At 45.6% G+C, this 15,577-nt stretch overlaps 1 protein-coding gene across 2 annotated transcripts in view; it reads right to left on the reverse strand.

The window, feature by feature from the left end:
- CHD3 (chromodomain helicase DNA binding protein 3) overlaps positions 1-15,577 on the reverse strand; it is a 407,921-nt gene that overhangs the window by 300,410 nt on the left and 91,934 nt on the right. For both annotated transcript variants that reach the window (XM_082254656.1, XM_082254655.1), the window contains exons 14-19: positions 13,791-13,982; positions 8,441-8,641; positions 8,188-8,325; positions 6,883-7,004; positions 1,180-1,353; positions 628-769 (exon numbers count right to left, since the gene is read on the reverse strand). In XM_082254656.1, coding sequence (XP_082110782.1) covers positions 628-769; positions 1,180-1,353; positions 6,883-7,004; positions 8,188-8,325; positions 8,441-8,641; positions 13,791-13,982 — 969 coding nt within the window. The remainder of the gene's footprint in view (positions 1-627; positions 770-1,179; positions 1,354-6,882; positions 7,005-8,187; positions 8,326-8,440; positions 8,642-13,790; positions 13,983-15,577) is intronic.

A 15,577-nucleotide genomic window follows, 5' to 3' on the forward strand; every position in this document is an offset into this window, starting at 1 on the left:
CCTTTTGTCCGTATCACCCTGCAGGAGGAGGACAGACTCATAGCCCCCTTCTGTCCATATCACCCTGCAGGAGGAGGACAGACTCATAGCTCCCTTCTGTCCGTATCGCCCTGCAGGAGGAGGACAGACTCATAGCCCCCTTCTGTCTGTATCGCCCTGCAGGGGGAGGACAGACTCATAGCCCCCTTCTGTCTGTATCACCCTGTAGGAGGAGGACAGACTCATAGCTCCCTTCTGTCTGTATCACCCTGCAGGGGGAGGACAGACTCATAGCCCCCTTCTGTCTGTGTCACCCTGCAGGAGGAGGACAGACTCATAGCTCTCTTCTGTCTGTATCACCCTGCAGGAGGAGGACAGACTCATAGCCCCCTTCTGTCTGTATCACCCTGCAGGAGGAGGACAGACTCATAGCCCCCTTTTGTCCGTATCACCCTGCAGGAGGAGGACAGACTCATAGCTCCCTTCTGTCTGTATCGCCCTGCAGGAGGAGAACAGACTCATAGCCCCCTTCTGTCTGTATCGCCCTGCAGGAGGAGGACAGACTCATTGTTTCTTTCTTCCCATCTCAACATGCATTGCTTTTCTCTATGCAGAACCATGGAAAGCAATTTATACTCTAAATCTCACCATGGATGCTGCTGGGAAGAGATAAGGATGGTTGCAGCATTTCTTTAGATCCATCATAATGTTTAGCAGTGACACCTGGTTCCCTCCACCTCGAGAGTTGAGTGCTTCAAAATTCCGAGTGAGTATAAACTTGTAATATTTTCTGTAAATGTGGACAGAAAAATAAAAATTATTGATTTCAGATAGAACAGATACAACCATTGTGAATAATAACCTACTACAATATAACCACAGCTGGTTTTATATAGAAAATATTGATTAATGATTGCATTAGAAACTGGTTACTGTTTACTATGGACAACTAATGGCAAATAGAAGCCTCAGAATAACCCAATACATGCTGCAAAAAAACGACTACTTCTACTACGAAACCCAGCAGGCCTTGCTACCTAAAAAGCTGCAAAACCCAAAATGTTTACATTCTTAGTTGAGCACAGCTATCCCATAACCAACCCCGCTAAGTGAGTATGCAAGAAATGAAGAACCCAATATGCTGCTATAAGCCACAAGGCTTTTATGGTAAGCCCTCCTTCTCCACCATCTCCCTCTTACTTCTGTATGGGACTCAGCTCCACACGCACAATCAGTTCCGTCTTCGCTGGCATATTTTTGAACACATCAGCTTTAAGTCGGCGCAGGAGATGGGGGCCCAGTAGGTCATGAAGCTTCTTGATCTGATCCTCTTTGGAGATGTCAGCAAATTCTTCCAAGAAGCCCTCAAGATTACTAAAATAAAAATAAAAAAGTTCTAGAGTAGCAATATCAAACAAGACGCACAGAGATGTTATCTCACTAGCTCAGTTTTCGGGTTCTGCATTAGGCCCCTTTCACACTTATGCAACCTAAAATTCTTGCGTTTTTACAGCGATTTTAAATGGACTTGAAGCGGTCTATGGACCTCAAAATGCATTAAATGGGCCCAAAGTAGTGCAGGGACTACTTTGAAATCGTTGCAACTTCAAGTCACACAGATATGAACGGTACTCGTTGGAAATCATGGAGTATGACTTGTCATGCGTCTTTGCAGTCCCAAGTCGCAGGACAAGTCGCACAAGTGTGAAAGGGGCCTTAATCAGCACTGTACTGCACCATCTATGTGTCCTCTTATGTCCTTAGGACTTTTAAAAATCACTAAGGGCATGGCAAGTACTAGCCCCACCTGTCTGCAGGTGGCAGCACAGTAGCATTGCAGATTCACGCTCAGACAGTCTATCAGCCAATTATATACCTTCTGCCCCACCTCTGGATTACCTAATTGGCTGTAAGCTATCACTATGCATTTTTTTTTTTTTAAATTGTAGGAGCACAATTCACTTATTTCAGAACTCAAACTTAGAAAATAATTAACTACTTGCCACCCAGGCCAATTCTGACACTCCTCCCCTACATGTAAAAATAATTTCTCTTACGTCCTCTGACAGTCGCAGCCCTTCCATATGTTCTTCACTATTGGGTAATGGCGCCCTCTGCAGGAGCAGGCTAGGTAGTGAAAACTCATTAAAAAGCTTAAACAAGACACACCTTTAGGGGCTGTCCCTCTAGACCTTACCCTCAGACACACCGAGCTACTAATCAGTTTCTTGCTGCCTAGCTTAGGAGTAGGACCTAGGATACCCTGCTTTGACTCTGATGTCAGCTTTTTTTTTTTTTCTTTGAAAAATGTTTATTTTATCTTCCTCACTCACTATCGCTAACTGGTCAGGGGGATCCTCCCAGAACTACAAGCGACAGCCGGGCTGGGCTTCACACTGGATAATATACAGTAGATCCTTATGGTACTACTCAGAATCCCCAAACAATATATGTATTTTTTTTAGCAGAGACCCTATGGAATAAAATGGCAGTCTTTGCAACTTTTTATGTCACACAGTATTTGCACAGCAAATTTAAAACACAATTTTTTTTTTTTTGGGATAAAAAAAAAAAACTTTTAGGAATTAAAAAAAAACACAATAGGTACTCTAATATTTTGTATAATGTGAAAGATGACGTTACGCTGAGTAAAAATATACCTAACATGTCTCGCTTTAAAATTGAGCACACTTGTGGAATGGCGCCAGACTTCGGTACTTAAAAGTCCCCATAGGCAACGCTTTAAAAATTTTTACAGGTTACCAGTTTAGAGCTACAGAGAAGATGTAATGCTAGAATTATTGCTCTCGTTCGAACCATCACAGCGATACCTCACGTGTGGTTTGAATGTTGTTTGCATATGCGGGCGTGACCTACATATGCGTTCTCTTCTGCATGCGAGCACGAGGTGAACGAGGGCGCTTTAAAACATTTTTTTTTTGTGTGTGTGTATTTTTTTTTTAATACTTTCCCTTTCATTTGTTATTTTTTTTATTATTTTTTTCCTATTACAAGAAATGTAAACATCTCTTGTAATAGGAATAGGGCATGACATGTTCTCTTTACAGAGAGATCTGGGGTCTATAAGTCCCCACATCTCTCTTTTATGCTGGAAAGCCTGAGATCAAAATAAAAAATCGATCTCAGGTTTCCCAGCAAAAAATAAATCCCTTTCTCTGATGTTCATTGAGGGACACAGCTCCTGATTTTCTTAACCATTGGGTTATACTGCCCCCTACAGGAGTAGGACACTAGCAGAAAAAAAAGTCTGGCTATGCCTATGGGCAGTCCCCTCTCTCTGCTAATGGATTTTACAGTAAGTCAAAAATCCCATTTTCTCTTTCAATCATTGACGGACACAGCTCCTGATCTTCATAACTATTGGGACGTCCCAAAGCTGTGTTGAACATGAGGGGTGGGAACAGTGAAAAATAAATTCCCAAGGCTAACTATAGCCAACCAAGTAAACAGGAGCTTAACCAAAACAACTGGAGCCCACCTAAAAAAAACAATACACCCTCAAAAAGGACCAGGTCCTCTAAACCGCAGCCTGCAAAACCTTGCGGCCAAAGGTGCAGATGCCAACACATCCACTTTATATAACTTTGTGAAAGTGTGCACAAACGACCAGGTGACCGCCTTGCAAAACTGCGTCACTGACGCCTGATGACGGAAGGCCCAGGAGGCACTGAGTGCCCTAGTGGAGTGCGCCTTGACAGAGAAAGGAGAAACCTGACCCCTGTTGGAATAGGCCTGAATCAACGTCTGTCTGATCCATCTGGAAATAGTCACAGAGGAAGCGGACAACCCTTTCTGAGGCCCATTCATGAGCACAAATAGTGAGTCTGACTTCCTAAAAGACGCATGCGATTTGGAACTGTCAAATGGCATGGCATGGCAAGTCACAGTGGTGTGAACGGGGGCTGAAGACAGATCTGTACATCATGGTAGGAGAACAGGGTCACACCCTGGGTGACAGGCCGAGGTGAGAAGGCCGGGGGAGGGGAGGGGTGATCAGGAGGGGAATTAGAGGGCACTTGGTATCAGGCGAGGATCTGATCTCCTTTATATATGGTGGGCTGTAGTCCGGGCGATTAGGGTGTACCTGGCAGCTACGGAAACTTTTAGGAAGAAGTTTGAGAGGAGGGAAGGCGTAAATCAGATAATACTGACCCCGTGGGGCCACCAGTGCGTCTGTTGCGTTCGCCAGAGGATCCCCTGACCAACAGCCACAAACCTCTGCACCTTTCTGTTGAGCCGAGATGCCAACAGATCCACCTCGGGGGTGCCCCACCAATGACATAACTGATGAAACGCCACTTCTTGTGCCCCCTGGTGATTGACATAAGCCACGGTCGTGGCATTGTTTGATTGAATGTGCACTGGACATCCCTGAAGATGATCTGTCCATAGTTCCAGGCACAGACCAAGACATTGATCCGTAGTCTGGACTCTTCCAGTTTCCAGATCCCCTGAGCAGAATTTTTGCTGAGTTTGCCTCCCCAGCCGGACAGGCTGGCATCAATGGTGACCACTGTCCAATACAAGGGGAGGAAGGATTTGCCCAGCCAAAGCGCCGGAGAACAAAGCCCCCCATATCAGGGACTCCTTCGTTCCCTGGCTCAGCTGGATCTGATTGTCCAGAAACTGTGGATTCATTTCCCATTTGCCCAGAATCTCCCTTTGCAGGGAGCGCGTATGGAACTGTACAAGCGGAACCACCTCGAAGGTAGACACCATCAGGCCCAGTACCCACATGCAAGTCCGGAGGGATGACCATCTGTTGGACAGTAGGAGATTGCAGCCTGCAGTTTCTAGAGTTTGTCCAGAGGAAGGAGCACTCTGGCTAAGGCCGAGTCCAGAGTCAGACCTAGATAGTCCAGCTTCGTGGGTGAACCAGGGGAGACTTCTGAAAATTCTGAATCCAGCCGAACTCCCTCAGAGTTCGTATGGTGATCTCCAGGTTTTCCACCAGAGAAGTAGGAGACTCCGCTCGCAGAAGGAGGTCATCCAAGTAGCCGCGTACTGCGATCCGGCATTGGAGTAACAATGCTAGCACTGGCGCTAACACTTTTGTGAAGACCCGAGGAGCAGAGGCGAGACCATAGGATAACGCCACAAACTGATAATGCTCCTCTCCAACAGCAAAGCGGAGGAAGCGCTGGTGACCGACACATATTGAAACGTGAAGGTAGACATCCTTGATGTCCTTAGAGGCAAGAAAATCCCCCTGATGCAGGGATGCCACCACCGTGCGAATGGACTCCATTCTGAACTTCTGCACTCGCACAAAGCAGTTCAGTGCCTTGAAGTCCAGGATTGGACGCACCTTGTCTTTCTTCCTGGGAACTGTAAATAGGTTTGAGTAAAAACCTTGAAAATGTTCCGATGTCAGAACCCGGACAATCACCCCTTGAAGTAACAGGTCAAACAGACCCTGTAAGCGGTCCGGGAACAGGCACAAGTTGGAAGCAAAGAACCTTGCCAGAGGGTAAATGTCAAACTTGATCTTGTAGCCGGACTGTACGACTTCTTGGACCCACTTGTCTTGTACCAGGGAAGTCCACGGGTCTGGGAACCAGTGAAGACGTCCCCCCACCCCCGATGCAGGTGAAGGCGCACCTTCATGCTGAAGGAGCCTTGTCCACAAGTCTGGAGAAGCTCGCTCTCGACTTGCCAGACCAAATTCACTTGGATCCACCAGAGGAGGGCCTGAAAGGCTTTAATCCCTTGTCAGTCACCCCTGAGGGACAAAAAAACTTCTTATGAGCCGAGAAAGATGGCCCACGTCTACGGCGAGGTTCCTTGCCCTTACTAGCCTGGGAAAGAAAAGTACTCTTCTACCCTGTGAGACCCTTAATGATGTCATCCAGGGTAGCTCCAAACAGGCGATCTCCTTTGAAAAGGAAGATCAGTCAAGGCCTTTTCAGAAGTCTGGTCTGCAGACCAGCATTTGAGCCAAAAAATACACCAAAAGACCACTGCTGAAACAGAGAGCCTAGCGATTAGGGGAGCCATGTCCAAAGAGACATCACAGATAAAATGCAGCCCCTGGACCAACTGGTCCATCAGCTCAGCAAAGGCAGGGGGAGCTGCTCCCCCTCCAGGTCACAGCGTAAAAGCTTAGCCCACTCGGTCAGAGTTTGCGACACCAGTGCAATGGTAAATATCGGCCTCAGTGCCGAACCAGCCACAGTGTACAGATTGCGGGCCACAGCCTCCGCCTTCCTGTCAGCCGGGACTCTTCAAACGGAATCATGTTGCCTTGTTCAATCTTGACACGGTAGGGTCCACCACTGGTGGAACATTCCACTTTTTAAGAATGGACTCCTCATAGGAGTACCGCATAGCGACGCGCTTAGGGACCACAAGGGGACGTTTTGGCTGTTCCCACTCTTTAGCGACAATTTTGTCAAAATAGCTAGGGAAAGAAAACCACTTTGCCGTTCTGGATGGCTTGTGAGTGCCAAAGGGAAATTTGTAATGACCGCCATTTTATTCTCTGAAAAAAATATATATACAATGTTTGGGGGTTCTGTGTCATTTTCTACCATAAAATACTGATTTTTACCTTGTAAGCAACAAATGTCAGAAATAGGCCTGGTCTCCAAGTGGTTAAGAGTATGGCAGGTTTGCCTCTTAGAATATTCAGGGGCTCGCTGTGATTTTGTCAATATACAAGTTTGCTGAAAACTTGCTCTAAAGCCCAACGACATAAGGGAGCTGATTTACTAAAACTTTAGAGTGCAACATCCGTTGCAGCTCTGCATAGTAGCCAATCAGCTTTTAACTTAAATTTTTTTTTTTAAAAAAGCTGGCAGCTGATTGGTTTCCATGTAGAGCTGCACCAGATTTTGCACTCTCCGGTTTTAGTAAATCAGCCCCAAGGTGTCAGATACATACTTGAACCTCTCCGGGGTCAGGAAGTTGAGCAGATGGAACAGTTCCTCCAGGTTGTTCTGGAGAGGGGTCCCCGTGAGGAGCAGCTTGTAGTCAATCTTGTAGCCATTGAGGACCCGGAAAAACTGCAACACAGAACAAATAACTGACCTGTCTATATAAAACTACAGACATGTGAGAAGACAGGACAATGGGGGGTAAGACGTTTTTAACAAAGAAAGGAGGATAGTGAGCCACAAAAAAGGACAGGGTCTGAAGAAGAACTCCTAAAGTGATTGCAAGGTCTAGTTTTTTTTTTTTTTTCTTTAAAAATAACAAACATGTTATACTTACTTGCTCTGTCCATTGTTTTTTCATAGGGCAGCCCAGATCCTTCTCTTCTCAGGTCCCCCGTCGCCACTCCTGGCACCTCCCTCCTGTTGAGTGCCCCCACAGCAAGCAGCTTGCTATGGGGGCACTCAAGCCAAACCGCAGCTCTGTGTATCCCTTAAGACACTGAACCGTGGTTCGGCCCAGCCCCCTCTCTCTGTTCATTGGCTAACTGACTTTGATTGACAGCAGGGGGAGCCCAATGGCTCCACTGCTGTGTCTCAGTCAATCAGGAGGGAGAGTCCTGGATAGCCGAGGCACTCGTGAACATCGCTGGATCGAGAGGGGGCTCAGGTAAGTTTTAGGGAGGGTGATGCACACAGAAGGCTTTTTAATCTTAATGCATAGAATGCATTAAGATAATGCATTAAGATCAAAAAAACTTCTGCCTTTACAACCACTTTATGCTGGCCATAGCTGGATCGATTCTCAGTCAGTTCAGCAGTGATCGGCCATTGATTGACTTGGGTACAACCAGCATTTCGGATTTCTAGCATGTGATTATTGCCAGCCGCTATAGTCGCTGGCAGTAATCACTGTGCTGACCTGGCAGAGATGGCTCCCATTGCCACCCGCCCCCCCCCCCCCACACACACACACACACACACACACACACACACACACACACACACCATCAGAGCACAATAGCTCCGCGCAAGGTATTCGCCCATCAACACTGGCTGTGTTGATGGGGGGAATCCTGAGATTTTCTTTCTTGCAACCTATGGTCTGCTTTACTGTAACGTACAACAACCAGTTATGTATACTTCATTCTTCCATACAAACACCAAAATTATAAAAAGAAAAACCTGTTTGAAGCTATTGCTAATAAGAACATTTGTCATGATGCCTACTGAGACCTGATGAGTCTAGGCCTGCTTTACAAACAGCACAGGGTGCACGGAGGTTGCCCTTACTGTTGATGGCTTCCGGACACACCTTTGACTGGTTGTTCTTCAGGCGGTGAGCTTCATCCACCACCAGACAGGCCCAAGTAATGGATCCCAGAGCAGCCTGATCAATCGTCACCAACTCATAGGAAGTAAGCAGCACATGGAACTTGACCTGGGCTTGAGCCTAAATAACGAGATAGTCAAAACAAAAACAGAAAGTCATGGAAAGGGAACGCACAAAGGAACAACAAAAATAAGACACTCTTTGGACTATAGATTGACATCCACTAACATCTCACCTTCATCTTGAAGGCTTTCTTCCCTCCCTTCATGACATTGTCCTGGTAGGAAAACTCGTTTTCTCGGGTGACAGATCTGCTGTCCTTGTCCCCCGTATAGGTAACCACGTAGAAGTCGGGCGCCCACATCTGGAACTCGCGTTCCCAGTTGATGATGGTGGACAATGGCGCACTAACAAGGAAAGGACCTCTCGTATGCCCCTGGCGAAGACAAAAAAAAAGCACAAAGTGAAGTCTTCATTTCCAAAACACAATATTCTCCACTAAGGTTGGCCATACATGTTCAATTTTCTTGTACAATTTTCTTTTAGATTTACCTCAAACTGTGTAGTGCAAGGGCTTGCCTAATTGGATACAATTGAGAGTTGTTTAGTTTGTTTGACCTCATATTATATGGGTTGGTAGATCTAAAGGAATATTGAACATGTATGGCCAGTCTAAATTTGTCATCTAATTGCCGAAGCAGCTGAAGCAAGTGCTAAAAGAAAGAATAGTAGAAAGAATCATGGCTGTGGTGACTCCATTACTTTACATTTTTCAGTCAATATTTCCTTTATCCACTTGTTGACCAGGCCTTTTTTTTGTTTTTTTTTACAAGTTTAAATCAGTATTTTTTGTTACATTACTTATAACCCCCTAAACATTATATATAGATTTTTTTTGCAGAGACCATAGGGAATAAAATGGTGATTGTTGCAACTTTTTTTTTTTTTTTTTTGGTGGCCCGTACGGGGAGAGAATTGTTGCAACTTTTTATGTCACACCGTATTTGCACAGCGGTTTTCAAACACAATTATTTGGGGGGAAAATACACTTTAAAGCGGAGTTCCAGCCATTTACTCACCTGTCCAATGGTCCAGCGATGGGGCCGCCGGAAGCCTCGATCCTCTCCTTCGGCGCGGGCATCACTGCTGTGGGCACCCGGCTGTTACAGTTTGCGGCTTCACAGCCGGGTACCCACTGCGCATGCGCGAGTCGCGCTGCGCGCCGTGATTGGCCGGCAATCTTCTGGGACCTCTGACGTGTCCCAGAAGATTGCAGGGAGGGAGGGGGAGAGGAGAACTTCCGCTCAGGGCGCCGCGGCGCTCCGAGCGGAAGTGGGAGCGGGTACATGTCAAAACTAGGTACCCACTCCCCCCCCCCAAAAAATGACATGCCAAATGTGGCATGTCGGGGGGTCAGGACTCCCTAAAGCGGAAGTTCCACTTTTGGGTGGAACTCCGCTTTAACCACTTCTGGACCGGAAGATTTTCCCCCTTAATGACCAGACCGTATTTTGCGATTCAGCACTGCGTTTCTTTAACTGACAATTGCGCGGTTGAGCGACGCTGTACCCAAATAAAATTGAGGTCCTTTTTTTCACACAAATAGAGCTTTCTTTTGGTGGTATTTGATCACCTCTGCGATTTTTATTTTTTGCGCTGTAAACCTAGATAGAAAAGTGAGAAGAATTCCAAAATGTTAGTTGTCCTTAAAAATGAGAATAGAGAAGAAATCTTCCAAAGAGGCCATCTGTTTCTGTAACAAGGTTCTATGAGGGGACCCCCCCCCCCTTCTAGATTGTAAGTTCTAATGAGCAGTGCCCTCTAATTCCTCCTGTATTGCATTGTATTGTAACTGTATTGTCTTCCCTCATATTGTAAAGCGCTGCGCAAACTGTCGGCGCTATATAAATCCTGTATAATAATAATAATGAGGGGATTCCTCATTTTGGAAAGATTTTCCCTCTTTTATGTTTATGTCCGGGGAACAGAAAGTGAAGGGAAATCTACTCAATGAGACACAGAGGGGCAAAAAACTGGATTTTTGACCTAACATAAAATCCTTTTCTCTGAAGTTAATTGACAGACGTAGCTCCATATTCTTCCTAACCATTGGGTTATGCTGCCCCCTACAGGAGTAGGACACTAGGCAAGAAAAAAACTTTACCACACCTACAGTATAGGGCAGTCCCTGCAGCCATACACCCACTCACTCTGCTATAGGATTCAGTTTTGTTGCAAGCAGTGTTAGAAGAAAAACCCCCAACCCACTCAGAAATAGAGGGGGTGGGTGCTGTGTCTGTCAATGAACTTCAAGGGATTTTACGGTAAGTTAAAAATCCAGTTTTCTCTTTCATTAATTGACAGACGCAGCTTCATATCTTCTTGGCCATTGAGACGTCCCAAAGCAGTATTTGCATGAGGGGTGGGAAAACAAAGCAGAAAAGAACGTATTTCCTAAAGGCTAAACTTAGCCAACCAGGTAACATGGAGCTCAACAACTGGAGCTCACCTAGAAACACATACACCCTCAAAGAGAAGATGCCAACACATCTACTTTGTAGAACGTGTGCACAGACGACCAAGTTGCCGCCTTGCAAACTTGCATTGCTGATGCCTGACGGCAAAAAGCCCAAGAAGCACTCTAGTAGAATGCGCCTTCACAGAGAAAGGTGGAACCTGACCCTTCATGAATAAGCCTGTACCACCGTCTGCCTGATCCACCTGGATCTGGTTGCAGCAGACGCAGCCAATCCCTTTTGAGGTCCTTCCGTGAGGACAAAAAGATTCAGTAGCCGCCAGGTAAACCCTAATTGTCCGAACCACATCCAAAGAATGCAAGGCAATTCCCTTGGGATGCTTGGGCTTAGGACAGAGTAAAGGCAGCAAAATGTCTTCATTCAAATGGAAATTAGAAACCACCTTAGGAAGAAATTACTGATTAGATCGAAGTACCACTTAATCTCAGTGGACCACCAGATAAGGTGAATGGCAGGATAGTGTCGCCAATTCAGATACTCTGCGAGCAGAGGTAATAGCCACCAAAAAGGTTACCTTCTATGACAGTGTAAGCAGAGGAAGCAGAGGAATCTCCCTAATGTTCTCAAAGGGAGGTTTTTGAAGAACAGACAGTACCAGGTTAGGATCCCACGGAAGTAACGGGGACCGTATCAGAGGAGCCATATGGCAAACCCCTTGAATAAAAGTGTGAACCAAAGCACGCGTAGCTAAGGGGGGGGTTGGAAAAACACAGCCAAAGCTGACACTTGGCCTTTAATGGTACCCAAGGCCAACCGCTGCTCAACCCCTCTTTGGAGAAAAGCCAAAATCCTAGCCACCGAAAAGGAGTGTGGATGCACCTTCAGCAATTCACACCATGAGATGTACGATTTCCATGTACGATGATAGATCTTCCTGGAGGTAGATTTTCTAGCCTTCAACAGTGTAGGAATCACTGAGTCAGAAAGACCTCTATCCTTCAATAACTGGCTTTCAACAGCTGATACTGACCCCAAGGAGCAACCAGTGCGTCTGTGATATTGGCCAGAGGATCCCGAGACCTGGCTACAAACCTCTGTACCTTCTTGTTGAGTCGAGAGGCTAACAGGTCGACATCGGGTGTCCCCCACCGGACACACAGCAGGTGAAACACCTCCGGGTGCAGGGACCCCCTGATCCAACACGTGAAGGCATAGGAGCCGCAACTTCCTCTCTTGCGGTGCGCGCTTAGAGACAGCGTGCGTCCCAACCGCCGGATGTGCGTTCCAAGCCTTCGGATCAGTAGACGGAAGTGATGTGGTTACGCTCTCGACGCGTTTCGTCACACTGACCTCATCTGGAGTAGCCTACCGCAAGAGAGGAGGTTGCGGTTCCTATGCCATACGGACACGATACATTCTAACCTGTTATGTGAGTACTTGTCTACATATATTTAATAAAGGATTTTAAACGATTCTTCACTATTGGAGGCATTTTTTCTTCCATATATGCCCTGGGACTGTTCTGGATATTTCCTTTTGATACCGATGCTGTAAGCCACTGCTTAGCGATTTGGAGTGTGACCGAGCTGATTGGGGGAGGACGAATAGGAATAGAGACCGGATTGCTGGTGTATGGGAGCGATCCCCAATATCGACCCTTGATCCACCCCTGTAGGGGTATTTGATTCTGGTAAGCGTGGGACCTCAGGAGAGGGGGAGCACCTTACTTTTCGCCCACTCACGGCACTCCGGGCTACTGCAAAAAAGAGCACCTTAATATTTCTTTATGGACTTTGCACCACTATAAGAGTTTTTGGACACTTCCTGCACTAATTTGTGATTGCACGTTTCACCGATTGCTGGATTGGCATATATTTATTGTTGGATTTGCGTATATTTAGTCATATTTATTTATATTGCTGGATTTGCATATATTTATTGCTGGATTTGCATATATTTATTTATACCGCTGGATTTACATATATTTATTGCTGAATTTGTATATATTTATTTATATTCATTTATATGCGGGGTATATATATAACTATTTATTTCTGTACACAATCTGATACCCTGTAGGTGATACTGACATTTCGGACTCATACGTGCATCTGTACACTTTACAAACCATTTATTTATTATTGCACATTGCACAATACTGCACTAGGCACTAATTGCCACACTAATATATTTATTTTATAAATTTTAGATATTGAAGTCGGCACTAAATTTATATACAACTACGGACAAATATATATTTTTTATTTTCTATTTACCAACTTATAGATTTACTTTGGGTGACCACACCTGCTGCACTTAGCACGTTTCGCACTCTGGTTGCATTTGTTTTACAGCGGCATATGTACACAGGCACATTGTATGTATATCGGTAGTATATATGCCACATATAAGATTTTATATATAGTCCTTTTTTCTATATATCTTTTATCTTGAAATTTACTACCACTTGTTCCATAAAGGTTGATTTTACACATCACAACAGAGATTTATTAACACTAGAAAACACACCTTATTTATTTGCCCCAGACCCTATATCTGGCAGCGCCAACCACTTCGCCCCCGTTCACACTAAGGCGACCTGTGAGGCGACCTGGTCGCCTCACAGGTCGCCGTAGGTCGCCTCCCATAGGGAAGCTGCGGACCCGATCTAATAGGAGCGACACAAGTCGCTCAGACTTAGAAAAAGTGTCCGGAGCTTCTTTGGGGCGACCAGGAGGCGACCGCCATAGACTTCAATGTTATGAAGTCCGTGGCGGCCGCTACGAGGTCGCGGTGCGCTGCTCGCACCGCGACCTCGGAGGTCACGGTGCGAAGTAGCGTCGCCCCTATGTGAACGGGGGCTTCCCCCTTTACATAAATATTTTGACTATGAAGCTAAGATCAAGAACACAGGAACATGACCTCAAACTAACAGAAGGAAAGTCCAACACTAACCAAGAATGAATGTATTCTGTAATATTCTTCTGTTTCAAACTCTTCCCTACTCTACCCAAAATGAAATTGGTTTTAGATATACAGTACTTTAAAAACGCATATGGTTTCCATCCATACTTGCACGCTTCTGTCACCAGCTTGCTGTTGTCTTACCTCTTTATACAGGGAATACAGGAACACGATGGTCTGTATGGTCTTCCCTAGACCCATCTCATCTGCCAGGATGGTATCTGTGCCCTGGGCCCAGGAGAAGCGCAGCCAGTTCAGCCCCTCCAGCTGGTACATGTGCAGGGTACCTCCTGTGGCGGTCACAAACTGCGGCTGAGCTTCGTATTTCACTGTGGGCTGTGTAAGAGTCATTAGAGATATTATGCTCCATACTTGTTGCACATTAATGTTTTGTCAATAAGCAAGCACAGAAAAGAACAGCAGAATTCAGTTCAGTCATTCTGATGTGTTTTTCAGATGTAATATGTTGATGCCTAGACTGACATGCATTATTTATTTTTTTCTTTGCATAAAGGTAATATCAGCGCTCCAATGGTTTGAGCTGCATTATACAGATCGGTCTTTCTCAACCTTTTTACTAGAGGAACCCGTGAAATAGTTAAAGTTCATGGAACTTTAGGGTAATCAGTAGGTTGAAGAGAATAAAAGAACAGGGCATGGGGTTTACTTAACCACTTGCCGACCGCTCACTGGAGCTCTACTGCGGCAAAGTGGCTCTTTCCCATCCAGCAACGTAGACCTACGTCGCTGGACTCCTCCCCTTGTGGGCAGCGCACGCGCGCCGCCGGAGGCTCGCTCCCGCTGTATTCAGTCACAGCGGGAGTCGGGCCAGGGGAGGAGCGGTAGCGATCGCCGCTGCTCTTCCCCGATCGTCGGGGAATCGAGTCTGGAGATCCGCCCGCTTGTGTAAACAGAGCGGGCGGATCTCCTAAGTGACAGACAGTGACAGATTGCAGGATTCAGCATAGCTGAACCTGCAATCTGTCCCTGTGTCACACAGTCACCTCCCCCCCCCCCACACGTCAGTAAGCACCAGGCATACATTAACCCCTCCCTCTCCAATAAAATTAACCCCTTCCCTGCCAGTGTCATTTTTACAGTAACAGTGCATATTTATAGCACTGATTACTGTAGTAATGTCATTGGTGCCCCCAAAAGTGTCAAAAATGTCAGTTAAGGGTCCGATCTGTCCGCCACAATGTAGCAGTCCCGCAAAAAAAAATCGCAGATCGCCGCCATTACTCGTTAAAAAAAAAAAACACCACAAATGACAGAAATCTTTCCCTTAGTTAGTAAACGCAATAACTTTTAAGCAAACCGATCAAAATACGCTTATTTTGATTTTTTTTTACCAAACATAGGTAGCAGAAAACAAATTGGCCAAAAATTTTAAAAAAATTTGATTTTTACATTTTTTTGGGGGGGGAATTTCATATAAAAAAATGTGAAAAATAGTTATTTTTTCAAAATTTACGCTATTTTTTTGTTTATAGCTCAAAAAGTAAAAATCGCACAGGTGATCAAATACCACCAAAAGAAAGCTCTGTTTGTGGGGAAAAAAAAGGACGTAAATCTCGTTTGGGTACGGCATCGCACGACCGCGCAATTGTCAGTTAAATTTGCACAGTGCCGAATCGCAAAAAGTGGCCTGGATGTAAGACAGCAAAATCCTCTGGTGATAAAGCGGTTAAAGTGGAGCTGAAGTCACTTTGCAACAGATTGTGAGCAGGCAAGCTATTATTGCAGAAGACAAATGTAACGTCCTTTCTGTAATAAAATACACCTACCTGGCTGCTTGCAGTCTTCTGCAATATGTAAACTGAGCTGCGCATGCACAGCTCAGCTTACGTTGCCAGCATGATCCCTGTATGTTAGGATGACTGACTCCTTTGCATGTGCAGGTGTAATGTAATCCCCCCCGTCCAATAAAC

This window comes from Pelophylax lessonae (assembly GCF_965119305.1).
Source record: "Pelophylax lessonae genome assembly, chromosome: 4".
Classification (NCBI taxonomy): domain Eukaryota; kingdom Metazoa; phylum Chordata; class Amphibia; order Anura; family Ranidae; genus Pelophylax; species Pelophylax lessonae.